The sequence below is a fragment of the Lepidochelys kempii genome, chromosome 1, assembly GCF_965140265.1.
Source record: "Lepidochelys kempii isolate rLepKem1 chromosome 1, rLepKem1.hap2, whole genome shotgun sequence".
NCBI classification, from domain to species: domain Eukaryota; kingdom Metazoa; phylum Chordata; order Testudines; family Cheloniidae; genus Lepidochelys; species Lepidochelys kempii.
In genome coordinates this window covers 335,315,922-335,338,634 of record NC_133256.1, presented here as the reverse complement: position 1 = coordinate 335,338,634, position 22,713 = coordinate 335,315,922, and the positions used below count along the sequence as shown (strand labels likewise).

General features: G+C 41.1%; 1 protein-coding gene across 5 annotated transcripts in view; it reads right to left on the bottom strand.

The window, feature by feature from the left end:
* Positions 1-5,489: 5,489 nt before the first annotated feature.
* The window catches only part of DCLRE1C (DNA cross-link repair 1C), a 28,279-nt gene continuing 11,055 nt past the window's right edge, over positions 5,490-22,713 (bottom strand). For 3 of the 5 annotated variants that reach the window (XM_073328685.1, XM_073328686.1, XM_073328688.1), the window contains 11 exons: positions 19,684-19,743; positions 18,979-19,034; positions 16,327-16,428; positions 15,217-15,289; positions 14,619-14,759; positions 13,883-13,984; positions 11,766-11,902; positions 11,340-11,394; positions 9,736-9,824; positions 8,632-8,732; positions 5,490-7,269 (listed from right to left, as the gene is read on the bottom strand). In XM_073328685.1, coding sequence (XP_073184786.1) covers positions 6,266-7,269; positions 8,632-8,732; positions 9,736-9,824; positions 11,340-11,394; positions 11,766-11,902; positions 13,883-13,984; positions 14,619-14,759; positions 15,217-15,289; positions 16,327-16,428; positions 18,979-19,034; positions 19,684-19,743 — 1,920 coding nt within the window. In that variant the 3' untranslated portion in view covers positions 5,490-6,265. The remainder of the gene's footprint in view (positions 7,270-8,631; positions 8,733-9,735; positions 9,825-11,339; positions 11,395-11,765; positions 11,903-13,882; positions 13,985-14,618; positions 14,760-15,216; positions 15,290-16,326; positions 16,429-18,978; positions 19,035-19,683; positions 19,744-22,713) is intronic. The other 2 variants (XM_073328687.1, XM_073328689.1) reach the window with 1 other exon arrangement.

The following is a 22,713-nucleotide window of genomic DNA, read 5'->3' as shown; positions in this document are numbered from 1 at the left end:
GTAAGGGGCCCACACTTTCCTTGGCTTTCTTGTTGTTGCCAACATACCTGAAGAAACTCTTCTTGTTACTCTTAACATCTCTCGCTAGCTGCAGCTCCAGGTGTGATTTGGCCCTCCTAATTTCATTCCTACATGCCCGAGCAATATTTTTATACTCTTCCCTGGTCATATGTCCAACCTTCCACTTCTTGTAAGCTTTTTTATGCTTAAGATCCGCTAGGATTTCACTGTTAAGCCAAGCTGGTCGCCTGCCATATTTACTATTCTTTCGACACATCGGGATGGTTTGTCCCTGTAACCTCAACAGGGATTCCTTGAAATACAGCCAGCTCTCCTGGACTCCTTTCCCCTTCATGTTAGTCCCCCAGGGGATCCTACCCATCTGTTCCCTGAGGGAGTCGAAGTCTGCTTTCCTGAAGTCCAGGGTCCATATTCTGCTGCTTACCTTTCTTCCCTGTGTCAGGATCCTGAACTCAACCAACTCATGATCACTGCCTCCCAGATTCCCATCCACTTTTGCTTCCCCCACTAATTCTTCCCGGTTTGTGAGCAGCAGGTCAAGAAAAGCTCCCCCCCTAGTTGGCTCCTCTAGCACTTGCACCAGGAAATTGTCCCCTACGCTTTCCAAAAACTTCCTGGATTGTCTATGCACCGCTGTACTGCTCTCCCAGCAGATATCAGGAAAATTAAAGTCACCCATGAGAACCAGGGCATGCGATCTAGTAGCTTCTGCGAGCTGCCGGAAGAAAGCCTCATCCACCTCATTCCTCTGGTCCGGTGGTCTATAGCAGACTCCCACCACTACATCACTCCTGTTGCTCAAACTTCTAAACTTAATCCAGAGACACTCAGGTTTTTCTGCAGTATCGTACCGGAGCTCTGAGCAGTCATACTGCTCCCTTACATACAGTGCTACTCCCCTACCTTTTCTGCCCTGCCTGTCCTTCCTGAACAGTTTATAACCATCCATGACAGTACTCCAGTCATGTGAGTTATCCCACCAAGTCTCTTATTCCAATCATGTCATAATTCCTTGACATCACCAGGACCTCCAGTTCTCCCTGCTTGTTTCCAAGGCTTTGTGCATTCGTATATAAGCACTTGAGATAATCTGCTGATCGCCCCTCATTCTCAGTATGAGGCAGGAGCCCTCCCCTCACAGACATTCCTGCCTGTGCTTCCTCCCGGTATCCCACTTACCTCAGGGCTTTGGTCTCCTTCCCCCGGTGAACCTAGTTTAAAGCCCTCCTCACTAGGTTAGCTAGCCTGCTCGCAAAGATGCTCTTCCCTCTCTTCGTAAGGTGGAGCCCGTCTCTGCCCAGCACTCCTCCTTCATGGAACACCATCCCATGGTCAAAGAATCCAAAGCCTTCTCTCCGACACCACCTGCGTAGCCATTCGTTGACTTCCACTATTCGGCGGTCCCTACCCAGGCCTTTTCCTTCCACAGGGAGGATGGACGAGAACACCACCTGCCCCTCAAACTCCTTTATCCTTCTTCCCAGAGCCACGTAGTCTGCAGTGATCCGCTCAAGGTCATTCTTGGCAGTATCATTGGTGCCCACGTGGAGAAGCAGGAAGGGGTAGTGATCAGAGGGCTTGATGAGTCTCTAATAAGACTTCTAATTGATGCGTCCCTAGCTTATAACTAAAATTCTTGTTATTAATCCCTAAATGCATGACCTTACACTTCTCACTATTAAATTTCATCCTATTACTATTACTCCAGTTTACAAGGTCATCCAGATCCTCCTGTAGGATATCCCTGTCCTTTTGTAAATTGGCAATACCTCCCAGCTTTGTATCATCCGCTAAACACTGAGGATGGAGTGGAGGTCAAGGATAATCTAGGCATGTATCATCTAGGCATCTATAATCTAGGCATGTATTTGTATCATCCGCAAACTTTATTAGCACACTCCCACTTTTTGTGCCAAGGTCAGTAATAAAAAGATTAAATAAGATTGATCCCAAAACCAATCCTTGAGGAACTCCACTGGTAACCTCCCTCCAGCCTGACAGTTCACCTTTCAGTAGGACCCATTGTAGTCTCCCCTTTAACCAATTCCTTATCCACCTTTCAATTTTCCTATTGATCCCCATCTTATCCAATTTAACTAATAATTCCCCATGTGGCACGGTATCAAATGCCTTACTAAAATCTAGGTAAATTAGATCCACTGCGTTTCCTTTGTCTAAAAAATCTGTTACTTTCTCAAAGAAGGAGATCAGGTTGGTTTGGCACGATCTACCTTTTGTAAAACCATGTTGTATTTTGTCCCATTTACCATTGACTTCAATGTCCTTAACTACCTTCAAAAATTTTTCCAAGACCTTGCATACTACAGAGGTCAAACAGGTCTATAGTTACCCGGATCACTGTTTTTCCCTTTCTTAAAAATAGGAACTATGTTAGCAATTCTCCAATCATGCGGTACAACCTCTGAGTTTACAGATTCATTAAAAATTCTTGCTAATGGGCTTGCAATTTCATGTGCCAATTCCTTTAAGATTCTTGGATGAAGATTATCTGGGCCCCCCAATTTAGTCCCATTAAGCTGTTTGAGTTTCGCTTCTACCTCAAATATGGTAATGTCTACCTCCATATCCTCATTCCCATTTGTCATGCTACCATTATCCCTAAGATCCTCTTTATAAAGACTGAGGCAAAGTATTTGTTTAGATATTGGGCCATGCCTAGATTATCCTTGACCTCCACTCCATCCTCAGTGTTTAGCGGTCCCACTTCTTCTTTCTTTGTCTTCTTATTTATATGACTATAGAACCTTTTACTATTGGTTTTAATTCCCGTTGCAAGGTCCAACTCTACTTGACTTTTAGCCTGTCTCACTTTATCCCTACATGTTCTGACCTCAATAAGGTAGCTTTCCTTGCTGATCCCTCCCTTCTTCCACTCCCTGTATGCTTTCTGCTTTTTCTTAATCACCTCTCTGAGATGCTTGCTCATCCAGCTTGGTCTACAACTCCTGCCTATGAATTTTTTTCCCTTTCTTGGGATGCAGGCTTCCTATAGCTTCTGCAGCTTTGATTTAAAATAATCCCAAGCCTCCTCTACCTTTAGATCTATAAATTCTTCAATCCAATCCACTTCCCTAACTAATTTCCTTAATTTTTGAAAGTCAGCCCTTTTGAAATCAAAAACCCTAGTTGCAGATTTATTTTTGTTAATCCTTCCGTTCAGTTTGAACTGAATTAGCTCATGATCACTTGAGCCAAGACTATCCCCTACAACCATTTCTTCTATGAGGTCCTCTCTACTCACCAAAACCAAATCTAAAATGGCATCCCCACTAGTCGGTTCAGCAACTACTTGCTGAAGGACTCCATCAGCTATTGCACCTAGGAAAATCTGAGCCCTATTATTATTATTTAGTAGAATCAAAAAAGCGCTACAGCAGCTCCCTAGCTGAGAGCAGAGGGTACATGTTTAGGAGCTAGCGTAATCTGTTTTAAGAGTAAAAAAAAAAGTAGGGGTTATTTCAGGTGTTCGTGACATACCCACTTAAGGTCTACAGTGAAGGTCTGTCAGATCTTTGTTATTTAGAGCATTCCCTGAAGAGAGCTCCAGATTACAAAAAACCCACAACCCAACACTTCAGAAGACTGCTAGTGTGTGAGTATTGAAAGACAAGTAGCGTAACACCAGTATATTCAGGCCTGTTAACTTGACATGAATCCAGGGCAAACTAGAAAAGCTGATTCAGGATTCATTTGCTAAAGAATTAAAAGGACAGGAATACAGTTGCCACCCTTTTATGGAAAACAGATTTTGTCAAACAAACCTAAAAACTGGAGATGGGGCGGAAAAGAGCCACACATTATTTGAAGGCTGGAGAAAATGTGTTACAGGGAGAGAATTAGAGTCCAATCAGTTTAGCTTATCAAAAACAATGAGACGACTATTAAATTTTAAGGTACTGCACAGGGGAAAATACCGGGTACTAAAGAGCTCTTAAATCTACCAGAAAAAGGCATAACAAGAACCAATGGCTGGAAGCCAAAGTCAGATTTAAATTAGACAACTTTTTAAACAGTGTAAAGGTCATTAACCACTGGAAGACTACCAAAGAGAGGATTCTCTGTCTCTTGGAATCTTCAGCTCAGGACTGGATGCCTTTCTGGAAGATATGCTTTAGCCATACACAAATTATTAGGCTCCATACAGAGGTAACTCTGTGAAGTTTACTGACTTGTGACATACAGGAGGTTAAAATAGATGATCTATTAATTGTCCCTTCTAGTCTAACTCTAGGGGGGGTGACAATTCACAGGAATTGGTTACGTCAAGACTTGATCCCAGCACTACGATGATTATACATTGAAATTCACTTAGGGACAGCTTCAAGTTTACCTTTTCCAAACCACACACGCAAGCAGACATGTACCAGGAACCAAATGGAAGAATAAGAAAAACAGCTTGTGTGAAAACAGAAGTTTAAATATTAGGAAACATTTTTCAGCAAGTAATGTTTTAATCACTAGACAAATAGTTTGGAACTTTTCTTTTCTTGAAAGCTGAGCTGTGGAGGACTAATGACAAGAGAGAGTGGGTAGGAGGTGATGTTTACGATTGATTTGCAACATCTCACTTAAATTATTCTTTACAGCCAGGTTTCAGAGTAACAGCCGTGTTAGTCTGTATTCGCAAAAAGAAAAGGAGTACTTGTGGCACCTTAGAGACTAACCAATTTATTTGAGCATAAGCTTTTGTGAGCTACAGCTCACTTCATCGGATGCATACTGTGGAAAGTGTAGAAGATCTTTTTATATACACACAAAGCATGAAACAATACCTCCTCCCATCCCACTCTCCTGCTGGTAATAGCTTATCTAAAGTGATCACTCTCCTTACAATGTGTATGATAATCAAGTTGGGCCATTTCCAACACAAATCCAGGGTTTAACACGAACGTCTGAGGGGGTGGGGGGAGGAAAAAACAAGGGGAAATAGGTTACCTTGCATAATGACTTAGCCACTCCCAGTCTCTATTCAAGCCTAAATTAATTGTACCCAATTTGCAAATGAATTCCAATTCAACAGTTTCTCGATGGAGTCTGGATTTGAAGATTTTTTGTTTTAATATTGCAACCTTTAGGTCTGAGATCGAGTGACCAGAGAGACTGAAGTGTTCTCCGACTGGTTTATAAATGTTATAATTCTTGACATCTGATTTGTCGCAACATTAAAACAAAAAACTATTTCCCCTTGTTTTTTCCTCCCCCCGCCCCAGACATTCGTGTTAAACCCTGGATTTGTGCTGGAAATGGCCCACCTTGATTATCATACATATTGTAAGGAGAGTGATCACTTTAGATAAGCTATTACCAGCAGGAGAGTGGGGTGGGAGGAGGTATTTTTTCATGCTTTGTGTGTATATAAAAAGATCTTCTACACTTTCCACAGTATGCATCCGATGAAGTGAGCTGTAGCTCACGAAAGCTTATGCTCAAATAAATTGGTTAGTCTCTAAGGTGCCACAAGTACTCCTTTTCTCTTTACAGCCAAAAATCTACCTTTTGACCTTAACAACAGTTCCTGGGTAGGCCCAAACCATTTGCAAGGTCTGTTGAAAAGTAAGCAAAATCCAGTATATTTCTAAGACTACAGTCTTTCCTAGTCTGTTGACTGGGAAGTAGCAAGTGTACTTTGCTCTCTGAAAGAATCACTCTTCTATGTTAAATATATGCAGAGTTAAGAGTTTTATAAAAAGTTTATTAAAAATAGCTTTATAAAGATTGCCTTCGATATAGACATATTTACAAATTCAAAGATCTGGTTAGCTATCTGCCGACTCTTAAAGACAGCTTGATATCACTCAAATAAACTTCACTTAGTGCTCCTTTCACTTTCTTTGGTTTATTTCTCCTTCCCTTCTCTACTGCACAGCTACATGTCTCACCAACCTAAGATGCACTGTCCACTTTCTTCTTGTTGTTAAAGAACTTTTTCAGTTTGTCAGCTTAGTGTTTTCCTCCTACCAAGTACAGCGTTTTCATTTCTCTTACAGGAATATCTTCCTTTTCAGGAGTTCACTGAGGAGGAAAAATGTACAGCACCATCCTAGTGTCTCAACAATCAGTAATGAGAGATTTCTAAGGAAATGTAGTAAGTCTGCCCCAAACAGAGCAGTGGGGATAAGTACAATTTTTATATACCTCTGAATACAGCTTCGGTTGACTCGTACGTGTGTCTGTGTCTATATTTTAAAGAAAAGTTCCTAAATTCAGAAGAGATTCCCTTCAGTCAGTATATCATTTCACCTGCTGCTAGTTTCTTGTACAGACAATGCAGCTTATCTGGTCTAGGTAACTCAGCTTCGGGGGTTGAAGGGATTTCAAAGTCAGAGGAGCTCTCAGAGTCTCTTTCCAATTCTGAGTTAGGAGTCTTCAATTTCTCATTATTTACTTCAATTAGTGTGTTTTGTGTTTCAGCAGCACCAGCTTCTGCATTCATCTCTTGGTTTTTCCCTTTCAAATCAGAGTCAATATTATCTGGGCAAGGTGTATTTTGGTCCAAAGGCTTCCACCTATGGGATTCAGTTTGATTATCCATGGCCATGAAATGTGACACAGAAACTGTTACCCTGCTCCCACCTTTGTTCAAAAAGCTGAAATCCGCACCATGTGCCTGTTGGGAGGTGATAAGCACTGTGTCTGCTTGGCTGTCCACGCCCTGGCTCCCCTGCTCCGATATGTGGGTTGACTGAGAAGAATTTTGTGAGGAGATATGGGTAGAATCACTTAAACTATCTGAATCACTGAACAAGTTTGGTGACTGGGACCTACCAGCATCTATGGAAGATGGGGGATGGTCCTCATTTTCAGAGCTATCATCTGTCGTTTTAATATCTCGCTTAAAGAAAACATCCCACTGTGGCATATCTGCATTAGACTCCTGCTGACCACTAGTCAATGTACAGGTCAAGTCTGAATGGGCTTCTTCATTTGGATTTCCCAGTATCAAAGTGGAGTCTGGATTGTGGGCTACAACTTGAGCCCAAACTGTATTTTTTTCAGATTCTTCATCATCATCATCTTCACCATTTGATTCCTCACAGTCTATGAAGTGTACCTGCGAACACATAGGCATAGTGGTTGCTTTGTAACTTCCCATGTTCTCACTATGGTTTCCTTCAGAATTTTCAGATGAAGCTTTTGTCTCAGGCAACGTTGTCTCTACTTGATGTTTTGGAATCTTATGCCTTACAGGAGTCAATTCTGTATCGAAGAGATCATCACTGCCCTCATCTGTCAAGACGAGCAAAAAGGATTGTAATGAGCAGTCTTAGAGAATTTAGCAAAGGGATTTATAGGGATGACACAAACTCGGTCAAATATTTATACACAAATTCCATTACTTAAAACAGAGTTCTATCTCTAGACAGACACCAAATCAATTGATCATGCCTGGGGATGACTGTGCAGATCTGTATTAACATGTAGTAAATGAACACTTATCACAACCATCATCACAGACTCGTTGGCCAATGGGCACAACTGGTTCCTTGTGCTGAGTTGTAGCATTTTAACGGATAAGACTCTACCCTCATTTCAGTGGGATTGCCCCAGGTATTGTTATTTGTCATAAGTATTTGCAGTTATTTGTCATAAGTATTTGCACATAAGTATTTGTGCCCTGTTGTGGGCACAGAACAAGCAATCTCCGTCTCAGAAAGTAGTTTCAAGAGAACAGGTGTGCCACTCACTAGCTACAAGTTTATTTTGCTTGAGTGAGCAGAGGAGGGAAAGAAAAGTTGCTTCCCCGAACCGCCCCTTAACATATCTAGAACAACGGCGTGTCTTGTAACGAGCGACACAGATTTGTGTGCAGAGTCCTTTAGTCATAGATAGCATTGAGATCTATTTGGAAAAGTCATACAATTGGGGAGTCTGATAAATTAAAAGCTTTTAATTTAGAAAACTGCTCATGTATTTCAACTGTGAACTATCTTTTAACAAGCTGCAGTACCGAGTACAAGCTATGAAAGCAGGGGCAGCCCTTGAATACAGCCTTGGAAACACTATGGTGTGGATCAGATACAGTATTTGTCTTTAAAAGCTGCTGCTGTTCCTGACTAACTCCCATTTCACAAGTACCAGGATAACAATTATGGGTGAGAGAGCTGCATTCATGCTAAACTGAGAGAGTGGTTTTGTAACTGGGAGCACAAATAATGTTGGAATTATTTTTAATACATCAAGATAAAAGTTACCTCACCTGGCCAGACACTTTAGAACTTGCAGCAGTAGTTGAGTGCATTGTCAGGTTTAACCTCAATCACTGGTTTCCTGTTTCATAAAGATTCAGACCTCTGTTGACCTGACATTACCTGAAGCCCAACTTCATTTGAATCTATGTTTTCCCCTCTCCATGGGCATTTATGAAGCACCTATCAGGAGTAGCTACATGCTAAAGAGTCAACAAAACAGTGTTTCATATCTGTTTGTCAGTGCTTGTTTGCTACCCTGTGCTTGATCAGATGGAGGTGGCCAGAAATATCACTTTCAACTGACATTGGGACTATAGTAACAGGTCCATGCATGCGTCACTGACCCAAACCTGTCTCCTTTGCTATAATCATCCATCCCTGCAGGATCCTCTTTCCGTACCTGTGTCTGTTAAGTCCATTGTTCTGGATCTCTTCAGAGTTCCAAGTGGTTTATATTTGGGCTCGCTCTTTATACTGTATGACTTGCATAGTGGCTTTAAGCTGATAAGAACAAGGAAAACAGATCTTTAGAACTCTTCAGACATGGAAAAATATTATGCAAGAAGTTCAGGAGCAAAAGTAAATTGGTTAACTCTTTCAACACCACTGCTTTCATGCTAGCTACTAAAATAAAGGTGCTAACGTTACTGATGACTTCAGGAGCAGAGGTTAAAATGTATAGCTTCCTTGATAGGTTACATGCAGTTCAACAGGATCACAGGGCAGCACTCCTGATGCTATCAAGTTAAATGCATAAAAAGTGTGCACCAGCCACAAAGGCAGGGCAGGAGGAAAGGAAGATGGGAATTTAAGCCAGACTTTGGAGAAACTCAATACTGCTGAGTAAAAGCACTTCTTTGTAAAAGGGCCTCTGTAACAGAGATCAAGATCCTCACTCTGGCCCTTTCCCCTCCAGCACTAGCTTTCTGGGCTAGTATTGCAAAGCTCTTCTGATCCCTGCATTTGCTCAGCTGGAGGGGCAGGATTAGAGACACTGGTGATAGTGGGAACACTGGAACTTTGTACAGAGAAGGTAGGAGTTCAAGTCCCTGTGGAGATTTTATTTTAGTTTTTAAAAGGAAGTGTCCTACTGAGTTTCTCTAAAGTAGCATTACTAAAACGGGTGAGAGACGGTATGAGTTACGTTCAGCGGACAGGGATGTCCCTAATACAGCTAGCATAAGAGCATCAATGGAGATGCCTAAAAATGAATATACCTAATTCAAATATGTAAGAAATGGGTGAGAATTACACACACCACATTTAAGAATAGTAACAGAGCAGAATGTAGACATGACAGCTCCTTGAAAACCAAACAGGATGAGGGTGTTGAGTACAGGAGACTAAAGGAGAGTATGAACAGATGGGAGGAAAAGGAAAATCATGCTGGCTATGGAAGATTTGGAAGATTTCCTGCTTGAGGCACAGTGCAGGTTGCCGTCATCTGCTTTACAGCAGTCAAACCAAAGCACCACCCTACACCAACCAGCCAAACCACACTTACATTTTTACAACTTCATCTGCCGTTGAACCCACTGGAATTACGTTGGGATACACATTCACAGGGCGGATATAACCCAAGAAATCCTTAATCTAAATAAGGGGGAAAGTAGCTTATTACTTTCATTGAAATACATATATTCGTAAGACTGCCCCATGGCAGTGCATATCGCAGCACATACACCAAAGGAGCCTCAAAGCTGACCAATCAGCACAGCTCACATTTTGGAACCATGTCAAAGTGGACAAATAAACTATAATTTAAATAAGAGAGAGAATATTTTGATTAGGGTTGGGTTTTTTTTTAATTAAAAGTTTCCACGCCCTTTCCCTTGCAGTATTAAAATCATCTCACTCGTATTTTAAAACTGAAATCTACTTCCCTAGGGAAGTGAGTTGTCCTCCATTGCATATGTATTGGTTCATGATTAGATGGTTATTTGTCAACATTAACTTGATTTTTTTTTTAAATGGTGGAAGAAACATTTGTATTGTCCTTTTAAATTAAGCCTCATAATCCTGTACAAAGTGCTATGATAACACAGGGGTAGGAATTCTCTATGGCACAATTTAGATCAACAGTGACAGCCAGGATACGGAAAAGTTGTATGCTCTGTTCTCTCCCCAGAGCAACAGAAAACAATAAACAAGCCAAATGCAATACCTAGATGTTTCCCATTAGAAATGCAACAGTTTTGTCTTTTATTCTGTAACATTTAAAAAAAACCAGCCATGCTTAATTATAGTAGTAGCCCAATCAAAAAAGATTGGAATTGGAAAGGGTTCAGAAAAGGGCAACAAAAGTGATCAGGGGTACGGAACAGCTTCCGTATGAGGAGCAATTAATAAGACTGGGACTTTTCAGCTTGGAAAAGAGACGACTGAGAGGGGATATGATAGAAGTCTATAAAATCATGACAGGTACGGAGAAAGTAAATAAGGAAGTGTTATTTACTCCTCATAACACAAGAACTAGGGGTCACCAAATGAAATTAATAGGCAGCAGGTTTAAAAACAAACAAAAGGAAGTATTTTTTCACACAACACACAGTCAACCTGTGGAACTCCTTGCCAGAGGATGTTGTGAAGGCCAAGACTATAACAGGGTTAAAAAAAGAACTAGATAAGTTCCTGGAGGATAGGTCCATCAATGGCTATGAGCCAGGATGGGCAGGGATGGTGTCCCTAGCCTCTGTTTGCCAGAAGCTGCGAATGGATGACTGGGCATGGATGACTTGATGACAACCTGTTCTGTTCATTCCCTCTGGTGCACCTGGCATTGGCCACTGTCAGAAGGCAAGATACTGAGCGAGATGAACCTTTGGTCTGACCCATTATGGCCTTTTAATGATCTTAATCATATATAACTGCTACAGAAATGATGTTAGCCGTGGTATTGGGCAGGATTACAACATGGGTTTGCCACAACTATGTTGGAGCATGGTTGTTTTTACAGTGCTTTGCTCCTTATCTTTTCAACATACTGTCCTTCTCATCACAGGCAACTTGTACCAAAACTTGACAAGTCAGAATGCAACAACCCCTACTCTAAAGTGAACAAAAATTACTTCTAACATTCATTCCTGAAGCAAACACCATTGTACGTACCTCACTGTAAGAGGAGTGAAAAGAGAAGCAAGCTCTGTATGAACTCTCCCCAGTCCTATAAACAGACATGGCAAAATAAATACTACTTTTCCAGTTAGCAGTTGCAAGTTTCCTATCAGTAAGTGATCACTATCAAATTAAAAGGGAAACAAGCGTGCTCTGAAGAAATCCATTTTAAGGCACAGCAAAGTGGATACTGAATATGCACCCTCAACTGCACTTCTTTGAGCACTCACCAGTTTTCTACTATAATAAGCAAACTCAAAATTGCCAAACTTATTTCAGCTGCAGTTTAAGTAGACTTTTGGAATTATTTCAAATTCTAGAGATGACTAAATAGCTGTGAACAACTCAGACAAATCATTAGTGAGCACCCAAAGAATGGTTTGATTCGTAACCCAAATGCCTTGATAATACTCTGCTCACCTTACTACTATATTGGTTTTTCTTGTCCTCTCTCCAAACCACATTGTGGAAGGTTTGACACTAATTATACATAAAGGGGTTCCATTTCGGGAAGTCATTCCACAAGGCAACCTATTCCCTCGAAGATAGTCATCATCCTATCAGATAAGAATGTCAAATGAAAAACAGAGGCAATGCAATCATGCCCTTTCAATCCCTATGTCATTTAACTAGGTCTTAACGTACAATTTGAATGGGAACATGAGCAGTACCATACCTGAGCAGACCAACCTTCCAACGAACCTCCTCCACCTCTATTGGAATGAGAATCTTGAAAGACTATGTCCTCTCCATTCTATCTGGGTTCCTTCCCATTATCAGATTGGCTTCCTCAGATGTGGTATTGGGCCCTGCCTGCAATGACCCTGTAGGCTGTCTAATCCCATCTATCCTCCTCCAGTTCAGAACTTCAGCTTCAAGATTCTGTACTTGGCTCTGAGGGTCATGAGCTTTTTGAACAAGTGCACTCATACACCACTTGGCCACAGAGCAGGTAATCATATATTCTGCTTTATGTGCGTTGGCTTACAATAGTTTAGTCTCCTGTGGTATACTTTGGTCCAATTTCCATTGTTGGGTTTAGCGTGTGGGTACTAGGTGGTGTCGGTGGCCTGATATACAGGGTCAGACTAGATGATCTGATGGTCTCTTCTGGCCTTAAACTATAAATAGTTTAACCTCCCCACCACCACCACACACACCCTGTTTAATCTGAATTTGGTCTTCCTCCTCCAGAAGGAAACTGGGGTTTTTACTCTAGATACTAGTGACACCTGGGATTTGTTGAGGTGTATAGGGGGTGCAGAAGGTTTTACAGGGATCCCCTGGGTCTGATATATGCATATTAGTTCACCAAAGGGTGGCATGTAAGGTCTCAACTGAGAGCCAGTAGCCTACTGGTCATAATCATTGCAAAAGGTATATACAAATAATATTTAAGAAATCTATACAGAAAATTATGTTAAGGTCTTGGGATTAAGGCAGGTGACCAGAAGGTGACATACCTCAGCAACATGCCTTTCAAGCAGATGGTAACAGATGCTTATCTCCCTGTCAGGTCATACGTGTTTTGTCCCACCTCACCACATATGTCTATTTGTATACTGAGCCTGAGGCTAATCAAAAGATTGCAAAATCAGCAAGGAAAACCAAGTCACAGGAAGAAACAATCAGCAAGAGGTGTCCTGTTTAGGAATAAGGACAAAGGATTGTTCTGATAAGTCTGAGTATCAAGAGACACCCTGAATCCTTCACCAAAGAGACAAGCTAACTGCTTGTTTGTCTTATGAAAGGAAGGTCAAAGCCAGCCTGGCTGTATAACGCTGAAAGGACTGGGCGAGCATTACGCTACAAGACATGACAGCATCTAGTTAATTAAGTCTGTGTTCTAAAATGCATGTTATGTTTTTATTTTATATGCAACCATTTGTTTCCAATTACTTCTACCTGCTATTACTTGAATCTCTGTGGCTTGTTAAATAATCTTCTACTTGATTTCACTATGAGCACATGTAAGTGTTGTGTGGTAAGCAGAGTGGTGATTGAGTGGAACTGGTAGCTGGGGTGTACTGTTTTTTGGAAGCCACAAATCCAGGAATACTATGAAGGTTCAGGGGCTGGATGCTCCAGGAAGATACTTGGAGGATTTGATGGTTGGAGTGTACCTATTGCTAACGTGTAGAGAGAGCGAGCGCAACCTGTGCAGGCTAAAAGGGAAGTGCTTGTGTTACCCATGACCGGTGGAGCTGGAGAGCTTACCACCAGCAGGCACAAACAAGGCTTCCTCACGCTAAGGGCAGGTGGTTTCTGAGGTGCCTCACAGCCCTGGGTATCCCCTGGAAGTATCACAACTAGGTTTTAAGTATGAAACTAAGTTTTTTTTGTTGTTTGACTAACGGTTCCTTTACTTTAGTCCATTAACTAGTGGCTCAACTTCTTACTCCCCTCAGTACTGTACTGCCACTCTGAGTTTCCTCGGGGAACTCTCTGCTTGAGAAGGTTAATATTGTAAACATTAGTGTCTGCAATCACTCATTTTAAAAAGGAAGTTCACAGTTGATTTACAAAATGATACGCACCCGTGGATGTCGACATGCATGAATCTGAGTGTGCCGATCCGTGGTAACATGGTAGAGGATTTCCGGCATGTTATTGAACATATCCAGTTTGTTCACATGGACCTAAAGAAAATATACTGAGTCTTGTAAGTAGCTTCATGCATTTAACAATCTGGACTTGGACTAGATCAATAACCACTCATCAGGAGTAAATCTGCTACCAGAAATACTGGCAGAGACCAAGAAAAGGAGAATGAGCAATTACTCAGACATTATCAGCAAGGGAAGTAGAGCTAAGAATTTGGCAAATCGTTGGCTAACATCTACAACAGGTAGACATATTCTAGGAAGGACAGGGACTCCCTGAACATGCTCAGTGACATTCACTGCCCATCAATATTAGGATCTTACTTCTCACACGTAGCCTAGGGAACTCCCCACCATAGACTTCCTTACAGGGCATCCCATGGCTGCCATAGGGTAAACAGCAGAATGTGTCTCTTGGAGAATCAGGATTAACTTCTGACTGTAGAACCCAGAAGTCTGAGTAGATAGCAGCCACTAAGTGGTTTAGTAGGCATTGTTACTATGCACCACAAAAGCTCATTTACCAGGTTACCATTAGTATAGTGAATGAAAGTGTGCAAACCTTTCAGATACTGCAGAAGTCCTCTGAATGGTCATTTTCCAGGTCAGTATACTGCTCACAATCAGCACTGAGGTTCTGTTTATAAAGCAGTTATTATTAAAGTGTTACCTTGACTCCAAGTTCTTCACTGAGGTTTGTGAATAAATATTCATATCCATAGGCAGCTTTGCAATTTAGCCATACAACATGATGGCGACTCAGAGTGATCCAGCTTCGCACTAACTCTAATATCCCATTTAAACATTCCTCCTAAAAAGGTTAGAAAAGTTGTGTGTTTAACTTTGTAGATGTATCCAAGTTACTGGACTTCAGAAATGTTTTAGATCAGTGTTTCTTAACCTGGGAGTCATGACCCCCGAAGGGGTCACAGGGCATGTTCAGGGGTCACAAACAGAGCAGTAGCCTTGGGTCTCATGCCACAAGAGACCGCACAAAACTAATTTACGTTTCAGCCCAGAGCCCTGAGTTTAAGGTATGGCATCATTATTTTGGGGGGCGGGGAGAGGGGCTGGAGGGGGTGTCACAGTTTTTTAATTTTCATTTTTTTAAATCCAAAAGGGGTCACCAGCACAAAAAGGTTGAGAAACACTGTTTTAGATAATGTGTTTAAAAAAACTGTTGCCTTTCAGGATTATACAAAGACAAAACACTGATTAATTACATCAATGGCTTTATGTGCCTCCAGCTAAAGCTTGATTGGACTTACTCTGCTTGGTATCTGATAAAATCTGGGATCACAGAAAGTGGTGTCTAAATATACACTCTGAATGTCTTTCACTCTGAAAGAGAGAATTGAGATATTGTCATGTCAAATACTGCATCGCGATACCCAGGCGTGCCCCATCGACTGACTGATCTAGTCAGAAATTTCTGTCTATTTCAAAACGGAAACAAGAATTCCATTATGGAAAATGGTGAGTCAAGACACCAGATTCTAAACTCTGATTTTAGTAACACAAGTTAACTGCCCACAGATTGGGCAAGAGTACAAGCAATTCTTCAATATTGTAGTCCAAACACCATATAAAATAGGTATTAGAATACCAATTCAACACATAGATCTTATATTGTACTATTACTTATGGTGATATTTATATCATTGGGGAAACTGCTAATCTCAGCTCGTAAGTGCAGTATGAACACACAAACTGTAAATATAGAAACAAGCTATTGGTGATTTTAAAGATACAGATTTCAGAGTGGTAGCCATGTTAGTCTGTATCAGCAAAAACAACGAGGAGTCCTTGTGATACCACAAGGACTCCTCGTTTTTGTTTTTTTTTAAAGATACAGTGATTTGGGAAATACAGGGGCTTCCTATGTTTTCTTTAACACATGCAAGACTGTCATTAACATTGCTGTTATCAAAATCACAGATTCAGAGGTTCTATACATTAAGGTTATTGAAGAAATTTTAAATAAGCCATAACTCAAATTGCAACACCTGTAACTGTATTAGTACATTTTACAGCACAGTAAAGTTAGATTTGTGTCTTATTTCAGATTCGTCTTACAGTACTAACATAGTGATCTTTTTAAACTAGCTTCTGTGGCAGCAGTTTTCAGGTCCGTGAAAGCCACCTCATTATCAAGAGGAATGTGGAGTCATTAGAAATGATTTCTGAGTCAATTATCATAGAAACACCTTGCTAAGGACTACATTTTTAAAACCACAAATTACGTGGGAGTTGAAGGAATAAGATGTCGTAAGTCTTGAATGTCCATGACCAGAGTGTCTCTAAGTCTTTCTAAATTTCACACCCAGATGAACTCTCACCAGAAAAAAATAATTTAAGATTGTTATGAATTTTTGTACCTGGTCCCCGAATGCAAGAGCTCCATTCTAGCTGCTTCTCCTTTTGCTAGTCTGAAATCTCCAGTATAAAGTACAGTGCCATTTTGGCCTTGAAACAAAAACCTAGAAATAAAAGCACTAGTTAATTACAGCAACACAAAGTACTGCAATTGTTGAGCTCTATGATAATTTTATTTGGAGAAATCTGTGCAAATGCAGAGTTTCAGAGAAAGCCCATGATGCACAAAAGATAATGGGCCAGATTTATCCTTGCAGTAATTTCACAGAAACTGAACTACAGAAATACTAAATTTGGCCCAGTGAATCAAAGTCTGCTTTCACACATGTCCAACCTCACTGCAGACTACGGGGTTCGCACGGGTATTAGCAAGGGTAGAATTTGGGCCCTTTTGTAGCCACCAGTCCCAGAAATTTACCATTGAAGCTAAACTTGAACTTGTTGTTTAATTTTAATATCACACTGCAGCAGAGGATGCTTTATTTTACTAAGTTCTTGCATTGCTTTTTTAACTACTGCTGCAGTCCTGAAAGGTACTTATTTGTTGGAGTGGAAAAAAGTGTGTTCTGCCTCACTGGGACAAATGAAAAATCTTGTAACAAGGAAAAACTAGAGAACACACACACACACGCGCACAAACCAAACAACAAGTAAAAGTATCATTTCTTTCTTTTAGTAGCAGTCAGAATTTCCCATCCTTATCCAAGCAAACACCCCTGATGTCAACTGTGCTTTGCAGTACGATTTAAGAAGCTTAATATAGGATCAGAGTCTAGAAGTACCTAACTAGGGAGAATATATCTGACGCTAGACAAATATTTCATCCAGCAGACCCCGCCACTGAACCTAGTTATGTAAACTGAAGCTACAGAAATTCAAACTGAAAATAAGACAGATTTTTAACAATGACGGTAATTAACTACTGGAACAATTCATCAAGTAACATGATAGCTTCTGCATCATTTGACCTCTTTAAAAATCAAGATTGGATGCCTTTCTGAAAGAAATGGTCTAGGTCAACTAGTTACTGGGCCTGATGCAGAACTACTGAGTGGAATTCTGTGGACTGTGTTATGCAGGAGTCAGACTAGATAATCAAAATTGTTCCTTCTGGCCTTAAAAATCTAGAAAGATCTTGGCCTCAACTGAAGATGTGCTGAATTCCCCAACTCTCATTGAAACCACAGGGAGCTCAAATGCTCGGCACCTCTCAGGGCTGGGTTCTTTGGACCCAATTCTGCTCCCATCAAAGTCAATGGCAGAATACCCACTGCCCTCAACAGAAGCAGGAGTTGGCTGTTTGCAGGGAACCCTCCTACAACTCAAGCCATGTCAAACTGATATATTAGGATTCCTAATTTTGCATGGTTTTCCCACCCCTCCACACAGAACAAATTATTGTTCTGCCACTTGCCTCCAGACCAACCTGACCGAGAGGCTATGACTTCATGCTATTGTTCAAAGTCAGACTTAATCATTAGGGCCCTACCAAATTCATGGTCCATTTTGATAAATTTCAGTCATAGGATATTAAAAATAATAAATTTTGTGATTTCAGCTATTTAAATCTGAAATTTCACAGTGTTGTAAGTGTAGGAGTCCTGCCCAAAAAGGAGTTTTGGTGGGGGGCGGGGTCGCAAGGTTATTGTAGGGAGGGTTGCGGTACTGCTACCCTTACTTCTACGCTGCTGGTGGTGACGGTGCTGCCTTCAGAGCTGGGCATCTGGAGAGTGGCGGCTGCTGGCCGGGATCCCAGCTCTGAAGGCAGAGCCCCGCCAGCAGCACAGAAGTAAGGATGGCCTGGTATGATATTGCCACCCTTACTTCTGCATTGCTGCTGGCAGGGCGCTGCCTTCAGAGCTGGTTGTGCGGTCAACAGCCACTGTTCTCTGGCCGCCCAGTTCTGAAGATAGCGCAGAAGTAAAGGTGGCAATACCGCGACCCCCCTAAAAGAACTTTGCGACCCCCCTGCAATTCCCTTTTGGGTCAGGACCCCCAATTTGAGAAATGCTGGTCTGGCCCCATGAAATCTGTACACTAGAGGGTAAAAGCACACAAAAGACCAGATTTCACGGTCCGTTTTTCATGGCTGTGAACTCGGTAGGACCCTATTAACAATGTTTACGGAAGCAGTTAACAAAGGGGCTTTCTGAGAGGAGAGAAGGAAAGGGCACGGCAGCATGCAGAAACTGCTTCCACAGTTTTATCTAGCACAATATGAAATTTTAAATAAAAACTATGTAATTGAAACCAACTGATCCAAGTTCCCAACTGATTTCCTAAGGGCCATATTTTCCAAACCAAAGCCCTAAAGTGCATCTGCTAAAAGACAAAAACGCACCCAGAAAAAAAATCTGTTACTTAAAAAAAGGTTCCAGAACATAGCAACTGCAAAGTAACATGCTCCTAGGAATATACCTATCATATAACCACTAGAAAAAGCAAGGTTCTTTATGTTTGTAGATCTCACACAGCATGATGCTGCTCCAATCCTGAAGGGGGGGGTTGGGTGCTACCATAATATTATTAATAATAAATGTAAGTACTAGCAATTAATCTTCACTAATTTATTTTAGCTAGAAAAATGGAATCTATTTCTACAAAGAACTGTTCTGTACATTTAAAAATATGCAGAATCTACTGAAAGCACATACATGACTGATCCTGGGCAGTGACCAGCTGGTAGAAGCGTCACCACTATTTCTTCTTTCTAGAAATCAAGAGACATTTTAACAGTTTAGTGTTAGTTTCAGTCTGTGGGGCAATACTGGTGACACTGGACGTGACAGTGATCAAAGTGTACTAATTTATGTAGCCACTTCAAGTGCTCTTGGAAAAGTGAGGGTGTCTTCTCCCCGCACCCTGGTCTCAGGCCCTGTATGGCAGTGATTTTCCGGGCAACTCCAAGCAGCCGAGTAAAGCTCCCACAGGACAAATCATAATCCCCTTCTCCTTTGTACCCTCAGAACTTGTTTACTGAGGGACCAATCTCAAAACACACTGTTTTGCCCCGGACGGGATGTTCAGGACAAAGTGTTGTGTGCATGCGCATATGTTTCAACCAGCCTTGAAATGAGCTATGAAAAAATCATGAGAAAAGAAAGAATAGGTTGGAGACCTCAGATACAGCAGAGAGAAAGACAGAACAACACTAAGCAGATGGGGAGAATAAGTGATCCAGACATGGGGCACAGTGGGGAAAGGGTCTCTAAGTAGCGAAACATGGGTTGGAGCATGGGGAATCTCATTTCTGTCCAGTTAAAGGGAGCAAAAAAGTGACATTTATTATGTAAGTATGAACTTAAAATTCTTTAAAACTTTCAATTGGTTGTTAAAAATACTTGTTTTTAAAAGGTTACCTCACCAGACGCTTCATCAAGTAAAGAAATCTGAGTTGGAGTTTCAACTTCAAGGGTAACCTACAACAAACAGAAAAATGCATCATAAAATGTAGTACACATGGTGTTTGATGTATGATTATGTCTAGCTGTTGGCTGACATGCCACAGACATCTTAAATGTCTACATGCATCCATAGGGCAGACAATCCAAGCCTGCAGAAAAAGGAAAACAAATTAAACTTCCCCAAAAACTCACGTACTTTCAATTTCAATAAAAAAAAATACATTCTGACAACTGTAAATGGATGGAAGCTAACTAAGCTGAGCACACCTGGATCAAGAGACACTGTTACACCTGACATTCCAACATTTTAAAGAAGCTGTGTTGACTTTCTCAGTATTATAAGGCTTATTTTTGGCGGAGAAAGCAATGACGCCAGCCTCAAGTGTTTAAAAAAAAAAACCCTGCAAAAATAAGCAACCATGAATCAGACTCCCCCTTATCCCCCGCCCCCAAAAAATCATGAGATAAGCTTGGGACTTTTTTTTTAAAATGGCTCAGTTCTTCATCTCTTGTGGGTTTTGAACTTGTACAAGTTTGAAGACATGTTTTCAAGCTTCAATCCTGCAGATTAGAAGCATATTTGACAATAAAAGTTAAGCATCTCACAAAGTAATATGACTCCAGGTGCTGGGGCTTCAACATAAACTACCACAATTTGATCACAAGTCTCACAAGAGCTGGAAACAGAGAGTGGCTTATTGTTTTTCTGCATTAAGGGCTATATCATTCCCTACACGAAAAATCCAGGAGGCACCAATGAGTTACTCTGAGAACTTTTGGGGGAGGGATAGCTCTGTGGTTTGAGCATTGGCCTGCTAAACCCAGGCTTGTGAGCTCAATCCTTGAGAGGGCCATTTAGGGATCTAGGGCAAAAATTGGGGATTGGTCCTGCTTTGAGCAAGGGGGTTGGACTAGATGACCTCCTGAGGTCCCTTCCAACCCTGATATTCTATGAACTCCGTGGGGTTTTGAGGCTGTGGGGTTCCCAAAGCACCATCATGTCATTGGGTGTGGTGGGTATGTCTTCCTGTGGAGAAGACAGGGAGTGCAGCCCTCCCAGCCCAGTGATTTCAAAATTCCCCAGATCCTGAGCCTTTCCCTGGGAGATGTCTCTGCATCATGACCACCACATCAGCACAGCTTCCTTTAGCTTCCCATTGATTCCTGGACTCTATCCCCTCACCCCTGAAGGAAGGAGCCACAAAGCAGCTTTTCAGAAATCAGCAAGCTGTTGGAATTTCTGCATATTTACATGCAGATGCCATGGAGAGGAGTTATCCCCCCATTCTGCCCCATCCCCCTTCCAAATACCCTTGGAACCTCAAACTAACATACCATATAGAAGCCCCTCTGAACTACTGATGGGGAGAAAGATACTGCTAATCAGGCTCCTCTCCTATTCTCAAATTTTCTGTTCAGTTCTGGTCAGTATTTCCAAGCATTTCACCTTCTCCTGCCAAAAAGCAGAGATGATCATTTGGCCTCTACAGGTTAAAAACCCAACACTGGGGGAAAACTGGGAGAGTGGGGGCCATCATGCCTCCAAGCAAGAGCTGCAACACTTGATATCCCAGTTTCTTAGCTAAGCAACTAGCCTACACATCGCTCTAGGTTTTTTATGATAAATAGATTCAAAGATTCCAGGACCAGAAGGGACCCGTCTGACTTCCTGAATTACATAGTCATAGATCTTCCCCAAAATAATTCCCAGAGTATAGCTTTTAGTAAAACATCCAATCTTGATTTAAAAATTTTCAGTGATGAAGAATCTACCATGACCCTTGGTAAACAGTCCCAGTGGTTAATTGTTCTCACCATTAAAAATGTACGCCTTATTTCCATTCTGAATTTGTCTAACTTTAACTTCCAGCCATTGGATTGTATTATACCTTCTCTGCTAGATTGAAGAGCCCATTATTAAATATTTGTTATTTATGGACTGTAATCAAGTCACCCCTCTGCCTTCTCTTTGTTAAGCTAAACAGATAGTGAGTGAGCTCTGAGTCTATAAGCCATAGATATCTTACAGTTTAATATTTAATGGTTTGTGCACATCAGTAGTATGGACTATGATGAGACAAATCTCAGAGCTGTGGTGTTGGATTTCCCAGCTAGCTAGCCAAAATTTAAACAAAATACATAGAAGTATATCAAACTTGTACATTACCTAGCCACAAAATATAGCTACACATGCCAAAAATGCAAGGAGCTGATACGTAAGGAACAATAGCTGTGTGTCACTTTTGTAGTATTAACACCACAAATACTGAAATTCATAACACCTTGGACTATCAAAAGATTTTTAAACTATAATTAATACTGATACACTTTCTACACTTCATTCAGCTTGGACAATTAAAACAGGTTGATGATCAGTTTCACTTTGCTACTCTCATGACTTAGCACAACGCTGCAGTGTTGGGGTTTCAAACATTGGTTAGGAATATTTCACTCCAGAGATAAACCTATTTCCCACTGGAATTATCAGAAATCTAAGTTTTGCGTCTAAATTTCCCGAAAAATGGTTTTACGATCGGCAGAAGAAAATTTGCTTTCATAGGCACAAGTAAAGGATAGATTTCTGGCCATATTCCTGGCAATTTTAATTTTAAGCTCTCAATAGATCAAAAGATGCTTTCTAGATATCTTATTCACACTCTCAGACTTCTCATCAAGCTCAGATCGCAAATCATAAACAATTATTTAGACAGAAGTTGATATTTTGAACAGCTCTCCTATTCTAATGAATATCAACCCAGTTTTAATCAACTTTACACTGTAATGCACAGTGATGCAAAGAGAAAGCTTATCATTTGTTATGAGACAAAGTTTGTGAACAAGACACCCACTCAACTACTTTCTGATTTAGTGGCTGTACACAGAGCCTTGCAAATCTGCAGATATCTGTTTCATATCGGATATCCATAGACCATTTTTGCAGATTGCGGATCAGATGCAGGGCTCTAGCTGTACAGTTCACTATAA